Below are 19,490 nucleotides of genomic sequence, written 5' to 3'. Positions count from 1 at the left end.
ATGCTGCACATGAAAGGTTCATGAAGGTAGATTTCACCATGGCATATGTCTAGCCGATATGCTCTCCACTACACTCCTAGTCACTCCTACTCTAAGCCTCTTCTATCTGCTTTTCCACAAGTGATCAGCTTAAGAAACATGGGGGCTAATCGCATACAGGTATGGCTCACATAAAACCTATTGTCATTCATACTATAACTGATAGATATTTTGAACAGTCTGAACTTGTAGGTTTGAATGTGCATTTTGTTAGATCACTAAGTTAGTGATCGAGCCTGTAGCAATGTGGGTTGCAAGAAGGACTTGTTGCACAAATACCGTACATAACAATCATCTGAATAAGCCACTACACTACATACTTAGCGTTGCTGACATGGCAAATCTGAAGAAGACTTCAGCAGGCTTACCTCACAACTGGAGTTAAGATGATAGCATTTTTAGTTTTTGAAAATCCGCGGCAACTTTCCGTTTTCCGTAACGACTCCAAATTTACCATAGAGTTAACCTCTAAATAAAAGCAGACAGACAAGTCGCGAGAGTATTTGCCATAGCAATGAATGGTAAAGGTTCCGTTTACAAGTAAAAATCGTTCTTTTTTTTAGTTTTGGAGAAAATGTACTGAATTTGTACCAGTTCGACGTAAATGTACTGATTTTCTGACTTTAAAAAAAGTTGTACAGATGTACAGGTCAGAGAAAAAAGTACTGAATCTGGTACAATTGTACCACCCATCGCAACACTGGGTATGAGCTTGAACTTTTAGCGAATGTTAAGGGAGATGATAGACTAAATCAAAACACACTATGCGTGTGCAGGTTGTCTAAAGTTTGTATGCGTAATATGTTTCAGTGCTACTAAAGCTATCAGTGCTGCTACTACTACTACTACTACTAATAAGATTGAATTAAATCAAAATAGATTTAGTCCATCAAGACTGTCAAAATGACAAAGGCGGAATATCTCCAGCAATACTTTGTTAAGCTGAAACTTTTAGTGAAAGTTGGTGGATATGTAAAACTAAAAGGAAAGGCCCTGAATGCATGCAGGTTGTCCAAAAGGCATATCAGCAACACCTCAGGAACGGCTTAGAGTAGTAAATTGGATCTTTCCAGGCTACTACTACTACTAAAATGGAACTAAATTAAAAGAGTTTAAGCACATCCAGGTTGTGAAAAAAAGGATAAAGGCGCAATATCCTAGGAACGAATTAGTGCACCAAGTAGAAAATTTAAGATAAATCTTATCAAAAGGAACTATGTACATGCAGGTTTTCAAAAGGGCGTAAAATATTTCAGAGACTGCTGAGGTATTAAGATTAAACTCACATGGCTACTACAATTACAATCGCTACTACTACCATTGAAATAAATCAAAAGGGTTTAAGTGCACCCAGCATTGTACAAATTCGATTTAAAAAAACTTTCCGCGAAATAAATTTTTTTTAAAGTAAAGTAAAGAGCTACGCTAAATCAAAGACGAGCAGAAATATAGTCGAATAATATTTTTAGGTAACCAAGTAAAAAATAAAACAAGCAGAAACTACCACAAAGAGGACTAGTGCCAGCTCCGCCTTCTAAAGATTAGAACATAAGCTGAAAATCAAACACATTTTAAATATTTTCTCTTTTATAACGTAAATATATCCAAATTGTTGAAACTTTAAGGAATGAATATCAGTACATATTAAACTGCCAATCAACAGTCATGCGCTTTCTTCAATAATATTGGTTATGATAGTGATTTTTTTTTAATAATGCGAGAAATAAAAATTATTTTTAGTAAAGTGCAAATTACGTTCTGGTATTTTAGCATTGACAGTGATTACTGGTTGGTTTGCACTTGCAATATTATTTGACTTTTTTCGGCTTGTCATTGGTTTAATGTAGCTCTTTACTTTTTGAAAAGCTTCTTTTTTGTAAAGTTTTTTTTTATTTTAGTTAGGCTAACATCTACGCAGGAATACCTCTTAGGTAAAAACGAGATAAGACTTATCATGCGCAAAAACTGATCCTTAGCACCTCTTCCATTCTCCCCTAGAAATCGAAGGATTTCCTTATTTTCAGCTACATCTTCAATTTTTACTCCGCTTCCCAAATACTGTTGTTCAATTCGGAAATTCATACGCATTTTCCTGGTCACACTCCATTTGTACGAGAAAACGTCACGTCGGTAGATCATAACTGGACTTTTTTTTTGACATTTACGTTAATTTATCTCAATTGATATTCTAAAGAATATATAATTTTTTCCTGTTAATCCCTATTTCCTCTGATTTATTCTCTAATGGGGATCCAGTTTTCTTTTCTTACGTAGACCCAATCAAATTTACAATAGAGCAATCATGTTCACTTTTAACATTAATTATCGATTGCTAGTTGTACATTTTCATTGATTATCAGGTGTCTTTTTTATTGATCAACATTATGTCCGTTGCTATCTCGATTGATTGCCGTCAGTTGGAAAACATGTAGCAGATTAGCCTTAACCTTATCCGGCAAGATAATAAAAAAAAATGTTTCTGATTTTATTCAGAAGCAAAAACTCAGGATGTAAGTCGTGTTTTTGCCGTGCTAGTAACGGTGATTTAAGTTCCGGTGATGTAAAACCAGAAACTTTTTTTTATTATAATAATGCGAAGAGCGATCTGCAATATGTTTTCTAACTAGACGTAGAAAGTGATTTCAATCAACAAAATTTCTAATTGCGATTAGAATTTAATTCCATGCTTTTTGGTCTAGTATGACAGAATCTAAACCCTGGTTGTACTGTTGGTTCTTATTTAAAGAGAAAACAGAATAACACAACGTTGGGCAATCATGGAGCTGTGAACTGTTTGGAAATAGCTGAAAAACTTGAGAATTAACCAAAATATTCTGACGGCAAACATTCGAGAAAGCAACAAAACAATTTTGAACAATAGAGAAGATACCTGAAAAGCAATGAAAATACAAAACTGGCAATCGATTATTAATGCTATAAATTAACATGAGCACTCTATTTTGTATAAAACTGAAAATACAACAAACAGAACGATCCAATTTGTGAATAGTTTTTATTTATTCTGACTTGTTTGTTTGGTCAAACATAGTTATAGGATACTTGTTCCTTACTTTGTTTTGGTTCATTAATTGGTAACTCATACAGAGGGCGGCTGGGGCGTGGGGACATGATTAAGAAAAGGGATCAGTCAGATAGCCTTTAAATAAAATAATTCTATCTTATTTCATAGCATATGTCTAGATACAGCAACGGTAACCGCGTAACCTTTTCTTAAAAGACAGAAAGAAGATAGTTTTCGCTCCTTGTTTTATTCAGAACGCAGAATAGATCAAAGAACGTGAGAAGATCTACTCTTCAGATACTTCAACATTCTCAGTTTGAAGGTTTTTGAAGCTAGACACAGGGATGAAGGTAACCATCGTGTACAACTTGTGTGGAGAATCCTCATCCTCGTTTCTTCTGCGGGACAAGCGAACGCGGATTCTGAAAGGCACGTTCCTAAAAAGAAATAATATGTAATGTATATGAATAGAAATTCTATGACAAGAAGAAACATACTTTGATGTATCATGGATTGACTAAACAATTTAACGTAAATTTTCCCTTTTTTTGAAAGAAAGAAAACATAATATTTGAGGGCTAAAACGGGGGGGGGGGGTAGTAGGAGCAGATATTTCTTAAGTTTATGAAGAGGCTATCAAGACGGCATATGTAGGCATCCGTCTATTGTCACTTCACCAAAGACTGATATAACTACCCTTTAAAATACCGCACTTTCCAAAGTAATCCATGTGAATCCGACTATATTTATAACGAAGAAGTGTAGCGACGATAGTGTTATTGAATAGGTAGCTTTAGCGCTCTACCATCAAGTTACCATAAATCCATCTTTCACAGTTCTTTAGTCTCTGGCATAGAGCGATGGGTAAACAATTACAATTCACATGGAAATTTATTAGGATTATAACTTGACATTGCTAGACTTTCCATTGATATAATACAAATGTATTTTCAATCATTTTTTCCAGCAATGTGATTCACACTGTTTTCAAATTAGGTACATCCGTTCAATCGAGATCCCCCCTCACCACTATTCTCGGGCACTCAAATCAACGGTAATTTCCTCAGTGGAAATTTCACTTGAACGACCTGTACGTCACTCATCATGTAGTTTCAATAGAATAATTTTTAATTTTTGAAAGTGACGGTGCAAAATCAACATAAACGTTATGCATTCCTTTAAATCAATGCGGCCCTCCAAAGGTAAAAGTACGTATATGCACAATTTTTCACTTCTCGACTTAATGCCACCACCATACTAAAAAAAATGTGCTGAATCGAATGGTATATGTAAGAAGGCTCTAGTCCAAATATTAACGGAAATAGCATATGGATAAAGTACGTATCTGAAAAATTTCTGGGCGCATCCAAAGGTAAAAGTACGTATCTGTGTAGATACGTACTTTCACCCTTGGTACGTACTTTTGCCTTTGGTCGGCACATTAAAATGAGAAAGGAAACCAAAGGTCAAAGTACGTATATGTCATGATTCAGCACAATCATCATTGTTTGTTTACCAGAGCAGAGCTGAACAACCAGCCAACTCTGAGCTATTTATTAAAGAGTACTGGCATAGAATGTCAAGAGGCTTTCTAAATTTACAGAGAGCGTTGGTTATACAAAAGGAAAGAGATTTAAGGTAAGAAAATTTTGCTTCATGCTATTTTGGAACCTTTTCTCCAAGTAGGCCTAAACCCTCTGGTAAAACCCCATCTGTACTACCAGGTAGGTACAACAGACCCGCTACAACCAGTTTACACAGCTAGCTATGTAGCTGTCGAATTAGTACAGGAGAGCAGCGTCATACCAAATTACCAACCAACCACCTAAAGCCATTTTTTTAGTATTGCCTACAAACATGACTTACCTTTGAAATAAAATAAAAAACAAGGGATGCATCAAAATAACCCCTAGAACCTTCTCTGTCATCTGAGATAATCAGGGATTAGTTTGGTCAACTATTACAACATTGAGAAAAAATTGAGGGCCTCTAAATATTGCTTACCTTAGAAACAAAAAAAAATGTATCAAAATAGCCCTAGAACCCCCTCTTTCATCTGAGATAATCAAGGTTGATAACAAGTTCTTAGAATTCCAATTTTTCAGGACATTGGCATGTCAAGCAAGTACAAATGAGGCATCAACTTCAAATACCGACTTGCCATCTTCCAGTGAAGAGCAACGAGGAGCTAGTTCCTGTTCCCCCCCAGAAATCATCCAGATAAATCAAACAACAGACATATCACCCAATTTTTCTGGACATTCTCGATCAAGGGACACCACTGATGGAGAAGCTAAAACTAAGGCACAGTTAAAACACTTTGCTGATGAAGAATTCGAAAAAGAAGATTTAAGTAGAGGTGATAGTGATGAGTCTGATATTGACTGGGAGGACGTTGAAGGGACATTTGGGTCTTCTGATGATGAAAGGCAGACAACTTTGAAGAAGAGGAGAAAGCTCTTTACAGATTTAGTTCCTCTTTCGGTCAGTAATGATCTTACATCAGATCATCCAGAGTACAATCTGATCCATTTTCCTACCGATCCTTTCCTGCCCTTGGAAGATTCGGCTTCGGATGCAGCAGCTTATGAGACCCAAGATGACCAGCTAAATTTGGACAATCAACCATCTAATGAAAGCAACAATGCTGTTTGTGAACCTGATTCCTCAGACCATGTCATGTGTGTAATTGACGCTGTAGCAGCAAGGTCTGTGGGACAAGATAGAGAAAATAGACGTGAAGAAAATGGTGGAGGAGAAGGAAGGTCTATTGTTGACCTTACTCCAAAACGAGTTCGCTCAGAAAAAGATAAATTTGAAAGAGATGTTAAGAAGTATCCATTTCCTGACGAACCTGGCTGTAAATCTAACAAATGTACAAACTCATGTTTGAGGTTTTCCAGTGTAGAATTCAGGAAAATTTATGACACATGTTGGAGCAAAGAATATAAATCAAGACAAATGTGGCTCGCTTCTTTGCTGACATTCCTACCAGTTAAAAGAAGGACTATTGCCCTAGAAGCTGCGTGTAGAAAAAAAACTACAGTTAGGTACAGCCTTCCCAGAAATTTGAATGAATACCCCACACTTACCCCAAAAGTTGAAAACTTGCCAGTTTGCAAGTCTACATTCCTTGGTTGTCTAGGATTAGGCAAGAATGACAGAGTGATTTTTACAATCAAGTCAAAAATTGAAAGGGATGCTCTTGGGAATGAGCTCAAGGACGGAAGGGGCCATAAAGTGGCAGGGCCACCAAACAAAGTTGATCGAAGCCTTGTGATGCAGCACATTGAAAGCTTTCAGCCAGCAATTCCACACTATCGTCGAGCTCACGCTCCAAATGTTCGGTACTTTTCTCGTGATTTGAGCTACAAATTTATGGCAGAAGACTTTAATGAAAAATATCCAGCAAATAAAATCTGTGATGAGACATATAGGAAGATTCTTAATGGTATGAAAGTATCATTGTGCATGCCCCAAAGTGACAGCTGTGACATTTGCACACTATTAAAAGAGAAAGTAGGGGCTGCGAGAACTCCTGGTACAAATGGTGAGGCAACCGAGAAAGAGACTGAACTGTACAGAAAGCACAGAGATCTTGTTGAACAGGTTTCAAAAGCATTTTCTGAAGATAAGCAGAAATACGAAAAAGATTCAACTACCATGTTGTTCACCGTGGACCTACAAAAAGTGTTATTGCTTCCCATCATGCACAGCAGAAAGGAGGCCTTTTTTCTATCAAGACTCGTGTGTTTTAATGAGACGTTTGCCCCCGTTAAGGCCACCCAACAAAACCAGAACCTTTGCGTTGTTTGGAACGAATCTCGACAAGGACGTGATGCACCTGATATAGGTAGTGCCTTCCACAAGGTCTTAAAGATGAATAGGGATATCTTGCACTTCATTTTTTATACTGACAATTGCTGTGCCCAGAACAAAAATTGGACAATTTTTAGTGAATTTGTACTGATAGTCAACAGTGAAGGAGGACCTGAAACGATTCGTATCAAGTATCTAGTGAAAGGCCATACGCACATGGGGGCTGACTCCATACACGGATCGATTGAGTCTCGAATTCGAAAAAGGGATGTTCTTGACTTTGAAGATTTGTGCGACACCATAGAAAAAAGTAGAAAATTCACGAAAGCCGTGAAAATGGACATAGAAGACTTTTGCCAGTGGAAAAGCTTAAAAGCTCCTGGCATCGTCATGAAGAACTTGGGCGTGACCATTGATGAGTTCAGTGAGGTCTATTTTAAGAAGGGAAAAACAGAACTGTTCTATAAAACTAGCCCTGAGGGTGAAGAAAAGAGTCTAAGTTTTGTGCCCAAAAAGCTGGTTAGTACAATCAAAGAGGCAAAGTATCCTTTGCCAGATCCGATTCTTGGCGCAAGGGGGGTAAAGCCAGAAAAGAAAAAGGCCATCTTGGAAAAACTTGTACCTTTTATGAATGAGAATCGCCGTACATTTTGGCGCACTATGCCTTCATCAACAGCTTCTGTCGATTTGCTGAAGCACGGCTGTGTTTCTTAGCTGCCTGCAGTATTTCAGTGATTTCTTTTTATTTTTTTTATTTTTTAACTTCTAATTATTTGAATAAAAAAATGACTTGTTGTACATGCTTCATACGTGGTTTTACCTTCGGTATACGTCATAGATACGGGTTGGGCAGAGTAAAAGTGCGTTTTATGTTTTATACAGACTTTTACCTTTGGGACTTCATTCGAATTCGAGTCTCGAGTCAAAGGTAAAAGTACGTATATGTCATATACGCACTTTTACCTTTTGAGAGCGCCTCTTTATATGAGTAACGGTCCAATGGTAAAAGTACGTATCTACTGTTTCAGGCTTCGGGGCAGTAATAATAGAAAATTTTACTTAAAAATATGAAATCCCCATATTTGTTTACCTATTTAACTAATTTCCAGAATTAGCCAGTGTCCAGTTTCACTGTAAACCGTATTTGAAGCTCTCAAAAGTACTCAAACTTTGAGCCGTGATTTATCGAAATAATGAAAAGTGTAGATACGTACTTTTACCTTTGGAGGGCCGAATGGTTCCAAGCCAATTTCACGTCATGACTCACCTAGGCATTTCTAAAAACCTGATGCCGCGCTCGATATAATCAAAAATTTGTTATCCAAAATATTACATGCATTCACCTAAAGGAAGCTTAACAGGTCATTAACTTGGCATCTTGGTTCGTGTGGTCCTCCAAGTATATTATATACTAATGAAAATATTGTCTAAAAACAACACCTTTTATATAACGTATAACATCATTGCAATAATATCATGAATCTTTTGTGTTCTTTCAATGCATTTTTATGTGATGTCATTCACAAGATTTTTTCCCAGGGCTTTAAATTTTAGTCAGCCGAAAAGTGCACGTTATGCCCGCGACCCGCGTCCCTCGTTGGGAATCACGGCTTCAAATCTAACAATAAAAGTATGTTGAACCATGTATTCAGTCACAAAAAACTAGAATTTTCTCAATAATTATTTTTTAGATATTACAGAAAATAGGATCTTTTATGACAAGAAAACGGGAGGAGGTAAGGTTGGAGAAGATAAAAATTTGTTAAAATTAAAAGAACATAGGAATCACATGAAGAAATTATGGTCAAAATGTGTAAATCTTATAATTCCTAGGGACCCAGCTAAAATCCTTTTTTTTAATATCTCCATTTGAAAGGATCATAGTTTATCCATTTTTGTAAGAATAACAACTTCTCATGGCTGTTGAATCCCAACTATTTATTATTGTAAATTTAACAGTGCTTACTTTTATGATGGTATTTATGACAGGTAGGACTGATTAAATATTTGCAACATGAATTCAAAGGTCAGGAAGTAATCAAACAACAATTGGTTTATTTCAGCAATCATTCTAAGACGAATTATCAAATTATCAACGAATTACGGCTAGTCCCTTATTACTTTATAATTGTTTTAAAATCAAAAGAATATACAAATAAATTTTATATTCCACATTTATGGAAAAAAACAAATTTGATCTTACAACAGCTGTCACATATCAATCGGATTGAAACTCATCGCTTCCGCGACTAGGCTATTAAAAGCCACTTAAAGAGATTTCCTAAACAACATTTGACCTCATTTCCCTTAGTCTATAATTGAAAGCCCCCGTAAGTGATAATGACCCTTAAAAGTGAAAGATTACATTTTTTGATCTGGAATCAAACATTGTTTTTCCTAAATAAAAAATTCCAGGCGGCAATTCTTCTTTTATTCCTTTATTCCAATTCTCCTCTATACAGTGTCAATTAAGAACTTACACTATGCCAGAAACATAGATTAATCATAGTAGACATAATTATTGATTCAGTATTATTAAAAAAAGAAAGAAAGAAAACAAGCTAGTAAACTAGCAAACATATAAAAATTGGCATACTTGTTGCATTAGATATTTTTTTCGAAATCTGAGAAAAGTTATAATACATACAATATTAATTATATGCATGTCGTAGAATATTACATCACTATGCAGTATATACTCTTAAGAAAACAATTTTGATATCATAAAAAAGACGAAAAAATTACACAAAAATATTAAATCTTATGCATTATTCATTGGGGAAAAGACTTGTGCAGTACAAGAGCTTAAAGTAGACTCATAATGGCACCCATCTCACAAAACATACCTTAAAATATTATTTTTCCCCCATTTCATACTATCCTCCAATCAGTGCAGCGAAAAAAAAAAGAATTACAGAAGTACGATAAAAACTATCTTGGCGTCCTTATCCTGGGGATCATTATAATTGAGGTGAAACGAAAAAAGAAAAATAGTCTGGAAAAGAAGGATTATGTCAAATACACGGTAGTTATGGAAGCAAAATTCCAGTCGAACTCAGTTCAAAAAATGACTCTAGAGGAATGGTTTTTATCAAAAAAATAATCATTCCAAACTGACCCATAGAATGCAAATAGCCCAATTTACCTCTTTTAATTATTTGTCTCTAAAGGTTACGAATGGAGCAAAATGGAGGTTATAATTGTACAAGATGACTTGATGGTGATATAAGGTTATTTTCCAATTGACTTAGAAATTATCCTTTTCACAATACCATTCATAGTATTACTTTAGAAAAGTATTCCCCAACTTCTGACGAATATGTACCCCTCATAAAAAAATGGATGAATAGAATAAATTAATTTTCGGTTTTTTTTGGTACATTTACAAAACTTTAATAAAAGAGAAACGTAATTATGCATAATAAAATATAAAAAGAATTTATTCTGAATAACATATATCTGGATCAATGAGAAGGAAACATTATTTGTGCTGAGAGCATCGTAATTTGTTTGGATCCATAAGATGCAGTCCCATGTCCATTAGCCTCTTCTTTGAATGGTGCATATGTATATTTATATCGAACTCCTATGCAACTCCAAACTCTTGCCGCGCCCCCGAGGTTAGGGGTACCACGCTTTGGGAAACATTGCTTTAAAAATAATCAGCACAACTGCAAATCAGTACAAGTGTTCGAATATTCTCTGCAGATTTATACAAGACAATTCCAGAGTTATCTATAAGATTTGAATTTACGCATAGAATAAAGAGTATGTCATTCTTGACATAGTAATTACTTAAAATGTCACTCTGAATTGATTAAACAATTATTTTTAAGGAAAAGACTGATTTCAATAGTTTTAATCATGAGGGTAATACCAGGAGATCCCTTTGTTGGCACCAGTAGTTTATTCAATTTTAGTAGACACTGTTTTTGCTTTCTCCAAACATTATCTGAAAGAAAATTTCACTTTGGCAATTAATTTCTTCACGACTACCTGGAATTAAGACGAATAACTACCGGGAAAATATTTTCATGAGCTTTTGTGAAGTGGTGAATCTAAGGCTTTTGAAATCTTGGTTTTCTTTTTTATCATTAGATGTATATAAGCTTTTTCAAAACCTTTTCTTCAATTTCGCTGAGGACAGCCATTGGCCATACAACCGATAAAATCTTTCATATTTTATTTTATTCACTCTCTTCAGAATAAGTTTCCATTCCCCATAACTTCTTGATTCAGTTATGATCAAAAAGCAGTGTAGTCTCCATCATTATTTACATTATTGGAAATGGGTAATAATTAACCAAAACTTATTTTAGCCTTTACCTGATTCCCTGGGACCAGATAAACTTGTTTAATCGGGTGTCGATCCTTACATCCTTAGTGTTCATCTGTTTTTCGGCAAATTTCTTAATTTCTTTAACAGCACGAGGTGCTCGCCTTTTGTAACCTACTCCATGGATTCTCTTATGCACATTGATGGTGTAATCACGAGTGACGACTTCATTGATGGTGGATTTTCGCTTCTTTTCACGCTTCTCCTTAACCATCTAAAACATATATTTATTACCAAAACCACATTACATTATAATTCAAAATTTGCCACCTCTTCTGCCAGCATTCATGCATGCTTAGATGACATTAATTATTTTATTATTGAATGCATACAAACATTAAATTAACTATCCTTCTTTGTCTCAATTTTGGAGGACTACCTACTACGTTTTATTTTAATTTAAATTAAATATGAGGATACAATCCGGATTTTCTATTCCAGTTGGTTTCACACCCACAGCTGTTCAATGAATATTATTTTTATTAGCTTTGTGGCCATTACTATGTACTGTATAAATTCATTCGCAAATTTTACTATATTTATTCAAAAATATATTTTTTATGTTACATTTGTTTTAATACATTTGACATATACCTTACGCATTCGTTATTTTTCCATTTATATATTTTATTTATATCTGGCTATTTTCTTCTGCTTCTCCTCCACAATCTGGAACATGTTCAATTACCATAAATCTCATTAATTATACACCGATATATTGTAATACATAAAAACACAATACTACAACAATTTCAGGTTATTCATTGCTTGAAATAGGTCAGACCGATTTCTTTTTTTCTTTTTTTTTTATTATCAAAATTGCCTTTAAATAATCCTGAAAAGTTGAGTGATCTATGTCTAATCTTTTTCCAAGGTTAAACAAACTTTGCTTCTTACTTGCAGCAAGAGCAGGCGTTTTCACCTTACCTGTGATCTGAAACTCAAATGTTACCTGGGAATTTGCTCAACCTTAAGCTACCCAAACTCAAGGTTCAACACATGAGTCGAGGTAAAGTCTCTGGTTGGATTTTATATGCAAGCGTCCAGAATTCTATCAAATTTCTGTTTCAGAATCCAAATAATGAAAAAATTAAACAAATAACAGTGGCGTGAAACACAATCAGTTTTAAAGACAAAAACATAACCGATTCTTAAATTAGGCTTTTCATCATTAGTGTGTAAGCTAGAAATTAGTATTTAAGCACCAATTGGGAAGAAAGGGGAGGGGCCTTTTCCCTTCATAAATCTTGAAAACACTTTTAGTATTTTCATTGAAAAATCAAAAAAAAAAACTTTCCTCTTGCTCTCATAAATTTTAGCTAATCAGCACCTCTTGTCAACTTCAGCATCAAGAATATACCAAACATACCAAAAAAAATTGGTTAGCGATGGGACTGTCTTATTGACTGACATCATTGACCTTTTCATGGGAATCAACTGTTATAGCACAAGGGTAGTAAGGAATTGTTTCTGAACTTTAGCCCCCATCCCCAATAGGGTCCTTTGGATCCTACACTTTAATAAGTAAATTACAAAACGTATATCTACAGCCTAAGGGATATTCATTTGTAGTTATTTAAACATAAAAAATATGCCACTGCTAAATACCACAGCCACTGCTAAAGTATGAGTACTGTGCACTGGATCATAGTATCCCATACTTACCCTCTGATGAAAAAAAGCCGTGAATTATATTTTGGCTAGTTCTTTCATAGAACAACAACCCAAAGAAACCAGGGATTGCAGGCAAAAATTTATGTTGGTAGTATTAGTTTGCTCACGCACTTCTAGGATATACCCCATCCTCACAAAAAGGTAAAACTGTAAGAAACAAATTTTACAATAACAGATAGATTTTAACTTGAACTAGGTTTGGGAATTTTTAGCCATACTTTGTTCCCCATGTCCTATAATATGCAATTTTTAAAACCAATTCTTTAGACGTGTCATTTACTTTAATCTTATACAAGTCATATAGGAATTTAAGTTTCACGTCTTAGAAAATTTACATGCCTTATCAAAATGAGAAAAGGGACTAAATCCCGTGACGCTGCTAATCGATGTCAAAACATTTTACACTAGAAACCTATTCCAATGTAACTCCTGATTAAGATTCGTGCAAGTACACACATAGTAGACAACAATCAAGGTAGCTTAAAAAATCTGTCAAAATCGTTAACAGAGTGCAATGGAAAACTCAATTCATTTTAACTCTATGCAGATCCGCCACAGGCCCTAATCCCTCGTATATGAAGATTTAACTCAAAATCAGACACGATAAGTCAAAGTACCAAGGACATCAAAATGAGAATGTTTTGTCCTCTGACCCATCTTAGATCTATTCATACCTGACAGCAACTTTTCCGAGATATGGTTTTGGTTGTTTGAATTTTTTATTTAGGTCAATATCACATTTTTATCAGTGTTGCCATGTTGAACCGTGAAAACAAATAAGCAAAACTAATTGATTAAATTTGCTTTGCTTTTCGCCAGTAAAAATTCAAACATTAACAATCTGATAATTCACAAAGATAAATACACCTTTAAAGCAACACCTTCTTAAGCTCTTTGATGCAATATATTTTTAGCTGATTTTTCAACCATGCTTAATTTTATTTGGTGCCGACTACTATAAAAAAACTACATGACCAAATATGAAGGTTTTTTCGACTAAAAATTGGATTTTCGATTTTTTCCTAATTTTCTTTTTATGATATGACTGTGACTCAAGGCAATAAATTCAAACAATCAAATTTCATTTTTACTGTGCTTGGTACTTGGGATTGGAAACCATACTTCAATATTGTCTATCTAAATACTTGCAATACTAAACGAAAACACATACAAGTAGAACTAATTCAATTTATTTTTATTGTAATGAAATAAGCGGATATAAGTAACCAATAAATAATATAGATAAGCAGTGTCAAGAGAAAAACAATTAAATAGCTTTCGCACTGAATTTACGAATAACACCATCCCTACAACATGTGAACACACATTCTCCATCAGTTACAACTTTAAGGACGGGATCACAATAAGACCCTGTCAACTGAGTATGTAATAATGGGTTCCTAAAATCGATATAGATCACAGTGCCATCCCTGTGAGACGAAATGAATCCTGACTTAAATGGAAGGATGGAATAGACCGAACTGGAGCATAGCTGACTAAGAAAACGTGGTTCCTCATGATGAGAGGGATTTAAAACAATTATGGTTCCATCATCACATCCTGCATAAATTAAGTGGCTATCTGATACAACAGTATTGATCACTGATGGCATCTTTCTAGTGAAAAGCACTTGACGAGTAAATAAAGAAACACAAATTAGGCTCCCGTCTTCTTTGGCCAAGACTAGCAGCTTCTTCTCTGTTCCAACTTCCCTTTCATGTGCTGTACCACTTGGAAATTTCAAGTCAAAATCATTTGGAGCATTAAGCAGGGCACAACTTGTTATAACTCCAGTTTCTGCATAGACTGTGGCTATACATTCAGACTTGCCACAATCCCAAAGTTTGGCAGTTCCATCTTTTGATACACTGACAATATTACGGCCTCTTTCAACTATTCCTACATCAGAAATGGCTGCTGAATGACCTTTAAATGTAGCTGCACAAGACCCAGTCTTAGCACACCATACTTTAAGCTGAAAGTCAGCACCACCAGATAAAACAACAATTCCAGATGGAAAAAACTTCACTACCCTAACCTCACCCAAATGACCTTGAAGTGTTCTCAAAACCTTTCCAGTTGCAGTATCAAAAATGTTTATATCAGAGCCAGAACTAGTTGCTACACCCAAACCACCACTTGTCACATCAAGATTGTCCGTGCTTTTTTTGAAGACAGAATCAAGCTTTTGTTTAGGAGACAAAAATACACACATAACAGACGATTCAATGTGTTTCAATTTAAGAAGACAGGCATTGAAATCAATAACTTCAAATCCACTAGAAGCAAGAGCCATTGGGCCTGAAAAATCAACATGCCCCTGGACTGCAATTTCCCCAGGATACTTGAAAGAAATCCAAATCTTCCCCTTTTCTTTTAAAACTTCGTCCCAATCGTGCTGAATTTGGATTATACCAATCTTTGGCATTTTTATCCTGTAAAGGAAAAGTTTAACAATCATCACGTCTTTACGGTTAGAGAGCATAGCATATATGATAAATTTGATAATGGGAAAATCATTATATATCCTCTTCATTAATAAGAAACTTCACTTTTTGGCAAATTCAAAACTTGAGTTTTACCTTACCCAGAAAATATTAGTTCAAAAATTAAAACCAGAAAATATCTCAAGCCTACTTTTGGCTTCTTTGTATGGATCACTCCAGGACCCATAATGGATCTCAAATATCTTCACTGTAAGTTCTAGAGAATCTCTTAATTTCTTAAAAAACTTTCTTTTAATCTTGTGGTCAAGATTCTTATTCTGGAGAGCACTAATCAGAACATCACTCCTCTTCCTCATTTCATAACCAATTTCTATACTCAACTCTCCATATCTTAGTCTCAATCCCTCAAGGACTATTTCCAATGTTTGTAAACACTCTACATACTTTCCAACCATAGCAAGCAAGCGAGCAAGCCAATCTGCCGTTTCTGCTAAATTTAAATGATGCTTATACAGTGCCTTTTCTCGCAATTTGAAGGCCTTTGTAAAGCAAAATGTAGCAGTTTCAATCTTATTTTCTTTATACCCATCAATCCCTTCACGATGTAGCTGTAAAGCTTGAGATTCTGCTTCTAGTTGCTCACAGTAATTTTGCTCCTTCCCACAGTCTTTACAAAAAGCTTTTTTTGACTTTTTAATACTAAGTGAACCTTTACAATAAGTACATGCAAATGAAAAAAACCTTTGATTCAAGTCTGTCAACTTAGGGTCAGTGCAATAGGGACAACCACAGTCAAAGAAATACTGCAATTTCAAGCTTTCCCTTCTTTCTGGAGTTGGTGTGCGTGCAAAATGAGGGCCATAACAATGAAAGATTTCACCTCCTGTTTTGACATCTTTTACAGCACGGACAATCAAAGTCCTTCCGGAAAATGAATTTATTATAGTTGGATCGCAAGCATGATTCATTAATGATGCACTTGGATATATGGCAGTGGCAATACGATCTTGAGATTCAAGAACAAGGTTGCTTTCATTATTTGAGTCCTCAGATAGTTCTGTAATTGCGTGAGCATTGCAAATCATTTGGCAGATGTGACGCAAAAAAAAATTTGACACTATATTAAATATATCATCATCAAAGCCAGCATAGACATTTGTCTTCAGCTTCAAAAATAGATTTAACATCAAAGCACTCATAGCATACTGAGCTAAATCTCCAGAATTCATATCAAGTATGTGAGAATTTAGATACAACACAGAAAGGTAAGGATTTTCTTTGTCTTCATAACAGTGTACAATATTTTCATTTGTTACTGTTTCTAATAAACAATTATCATGTACATCAGCCAATTTCTCAATTCCAATTCCAGTGATAATCTTCCAAACCAAATGAGCAATGCCTAATGACTGAAGGAAGGGTGCAAGACCACACTCATTATCATGTGATTTATCAGATTTTCTACATTCATAATCACAGTATACTGCATCACCACAGATTCTGCACACTACATATTGTTCCGATACTTTCCTGAAGCAAAACGAACAATGACTGAGTCCATTTTTTGCAAGGAGGACAGCTGTATATGGTTGCTCTTTAAAAAGTGTATCTCCAGCATGGACAAATTTAGTAGTGATTACATGTCTTCCTTTAGTTTGTGAATATGGAACAGTAAGTGCAGCTGACATACTAGTTATTAATTTGTTTTCACCAGCTAAAAGTTCTGGAAGCTCATCAATATTTTTATTCTTTATCAATTTCTCTTTGTGAATAAGCATTTCACATTTGCTCTTTCGAAGATCAAGTTTAGCTTTAGTCATAGTGGGAACTAAATCATACACAGATTCAACATCAAGAAGACAGTCCTCATATTGTTCAAGAAAGAATAAAGATGCTGACCGATTACTTATGGCTACAGCTCTATCTTCACCAACAGAAGTATCTGCACTTTTTGTATAGCAGCCAAGACTTTCCCTGTATCTTTTTTCTTTAAAATACTGATTTCCCATGTTCTTCCATTCTACTGCTGATTTTTCAGGTTCACAGTCGTTCAACCAGCCAAATATTATCTCTTTAGTTTCAACATTAGATATTTCCTTCATTATCTGTGATCCAAAGATACTTTCATCTCCATATACATGTTCAGGACTATGACTGCACTGGAATTCATTTTTCACAGCTTGTATTTTGTCACGGATTTTTTCAACTAGTGGACCAACAAGCAGTTCTTGCCATGAAGATTTCATCCTAGCAAAAAGGAACCTTCAGAGGGATTCATTTAACAACAGTTATATATAATTTATTATAACTTGAAAAAAGAAAGAAATTTAAACACCAGAACTTATGTTGAATCCCTATGAAGTTCCCTTACTATGTCTTTGCTTCATGATTTTTCTTTTCTTTTTCAATATCCATGAAAGATAACTATCAATATGCTCACATCAAATCCATACCTACATATTGGGGGGTGGGGAGACAAGGTTTTGATCAGGCCACATCTTTTGAAACACTTGTTTTAGGTGGTTTGGAATGTTGGAGTCATCAAGAATTGACGATAACTGTTTACCCTGGAAAACTAGGGACAGCCAACGATTTTTTAATCTACACATTTTAGTGAAATACTTTATAAAAAGTATCTATTTCATTAAATCAGCACACTTAGCAATATGGTATAATGATATTAAAGATAACAGGCATTAGTGGTGGCTAAACAGGAAGAACGTATTGAAAAGCAAAATTTATAGGAAATGATGCTAATAATTAAGTTGTTTGAATATACATGTCACAGAATTGGGATGAGACTAGGTTTGGATTTTAGTACTCACAAATTTCTACCAGAAATATCAACAGACAAATGTCAAATCTGATTTAAGACTCCACTCCCACCCAAGTAGATTTGATCAAGGCTATCATGGGAGCTACATAGCCATAATTTTTCTAAGAAACTATGAAAAAATAGTTTTCAAAATACTCAAACAATGTACTTAGTTGTGTAGATAAGATGAAGACAAAAAAAAAAAAATGTTCACATTTACAACAAAGAAAAATTGGTCAAAGACTGTCCATTCGATTGGTCAAAGTAATGAACATATGTTCAAAGTTATCCTTGTCTAAATTTAATATTAATTTCAGTGTTCTGTACTGGCCAATTGTTTAACTTTGAATTGAAGTTTACTCTGTTGTTTGAACTTTCAGAAGACCCTTTTTATTCTACTGATCCTTAGCAAGGCACAAATCAAGTTCATCTCTTTAGTTATTGTTTAAAATTTCTGACTATTTCCTAATTCTTTCAGACCTACTTTTGTTTATTCTTTGAGGGTGGTGGGAGAGAAGTCATTTGACAATCAATAGAAGATAGAAAGGATTATTAAGTTACTTATAGTGTGAAATACGAAAATAAAAGTACAATTTATGCTCAGAAAAATTAATTCTAAGGAAATTTAATTTGGGTCCTTTGTAATTTAATCTGATACATTTAAAATATAATGGTTTTTTAAAATATCATTTTCATATAAGGCTCATGCCTTCTACTTTAATGCTAGAGGTTCTTTATCAGGCCGTGGTTTATCACTCCCCTTCAAATCAACCCTCCTGAAATCAATTATACAACTGCAAAATGTAATTCAGCCCGTTTTGTCCAAGGTGACAAAAGCTGATTCGAAAAAAATAGTATTTATTATGGCACTTGGTATTTACCAAGTGACATATAACAATCACAATCTCTGTCTGTCTGTTCGTCTTGCTTTTGCTAGTTTGGGCACTTCCAGACAAGCCAGGACAATGAAAGCTGGCAGGCGTATAAGGGACCAGACTAGATTAAATTAGAATTTCCTAATATATTAAAATAGTCTCTTCCTTGATTCGACCATCTGGGGGGCGGGGGGAGCGAGCGAACAAGATAGTTGAGAAGAATTTTATTTGCCCTTAAAAAAATTATTGTTCTTCTTAAGCATGGCTTGTGGTCTAGGGGTATGATTATCGTCTAGGGTGCGAAAGGTATCGGGTTAGGATCCCAGCCACCCCAATTTTTACACGAAGAAGATCTGAAACTAGATACGTGATCAATATAGCTATCACTGAAAGCTGGCAGGTGCATCAGGGACCCGACCAGATTAATTAGAAATAGTCGCTTCCCTGATATGACCATCTGGAG

The 19,490-nt window shown here is 35.0% G+C and overlaps 3 protein-coding genes across 3 annotated transcripts; all 3 read right to left on the bottom strand.

The window, feature by feature from the left end:
• Nucleotides 1-3,289: 3,289 nt before the first annotated feature.
• LOC136042251 (large ribosomal subunit protein eL31-like) lies at nt 3,290-11,464 on the bottom strand. Its single transcript, XM_065727198.1, has 2 exons — nt 11,207-11,464; nt 3,290-3,498 (listed from the first exon to the last, which is right to left on the bottom strand). Exons 1-2 carry the CDS (start codon nt 11,428-11,430, stop codon nt 3,348-3,350), a joined length of 375 nt encoding a protein of 124 aa, XP_065583270.1. The 5' UTR covers nt 11,431-11,464; the 3' UTR covers nt 3,290-3,347.
• Nucleotides 11,465-14,064: 2,600 nt separating this feature from the next.
• LOC136042234 (proteasomal ATPase-associated factor 1-like) lies at nt 14,065-15,496 on the bottom strand. The gene has a single exon (XM_065727175.1). The coding sequence runs from the start codon at nt 15,424-15,426 to the stop codon at nt 14,158-14,160; it is 1,269 nt and encodes a 422-aa protein (XP_065583247.1). The 5' UTR covers nt 15,427-15,496; the 3' UTR covers nt 14,065-14,157.
• LOC136035007 (SET and MYND domain-containing protein 4-like) lies at nt 15,493-17,583 on the bottom strand. The gene has a single exon (XM_065716583.1). It carries the CDS (start codon nt 17,581-17,583, stop codon nt 15,493-15,495), a length of 2,091 nt encoding a protein of 696 aa, XP_065572655.1.
• Nucleotides 17,584-19,490: the final 1,907 nt, after the last annotated feature.

The sequence above is a fragment of the Artemia franciscana genome, chromosome 2, assembly GCF_032884065.1.
Source record: "Artemia franciscana chromosome 2, ASM3288406v1, whole genome shotgun sequence".
Lineage (NCBI taxonomy): Eukaryota > Metazoa > Arthropoda > Branchiopoda > Anostraca > Artemiidae > Artemia > Artemia franciscana.
Note: the sequence above shows the minus strand (reverse complement) of the source record. Positions and strands in the feature narration are given on the sequence as shown.

Coding starts and splice junctions, on each gene's coding strand:
- LOC136035007 (XM_065716583.1), bottom strand. CDS start 17,583: ATGAAATCTTCATGGCAAGAACTGCTTGTTGGTCCACTAGTTGAAAAA.
- LOC136042234 (XM_065727175.1), bottom strand. CDS start 15,426: ATGAAGAGGATATATAATGATTTTCCCATTATCAAATTTATCATATAT.
- LOC136042251 (XM_065727198.1), bottom strand. CDS start 11,430: ATGGTTAAGGAGAAGCGTGAAAAGAAGCGAAAATCCACCATCAATGAA. Junction 3,499..11,206: donor ATCTGGTCCCAGGGAATCAG/GTAAAGGCTAAA, acceptor ATTTCTTTTTAG/GAACGTGCCTTTCAGAATCC.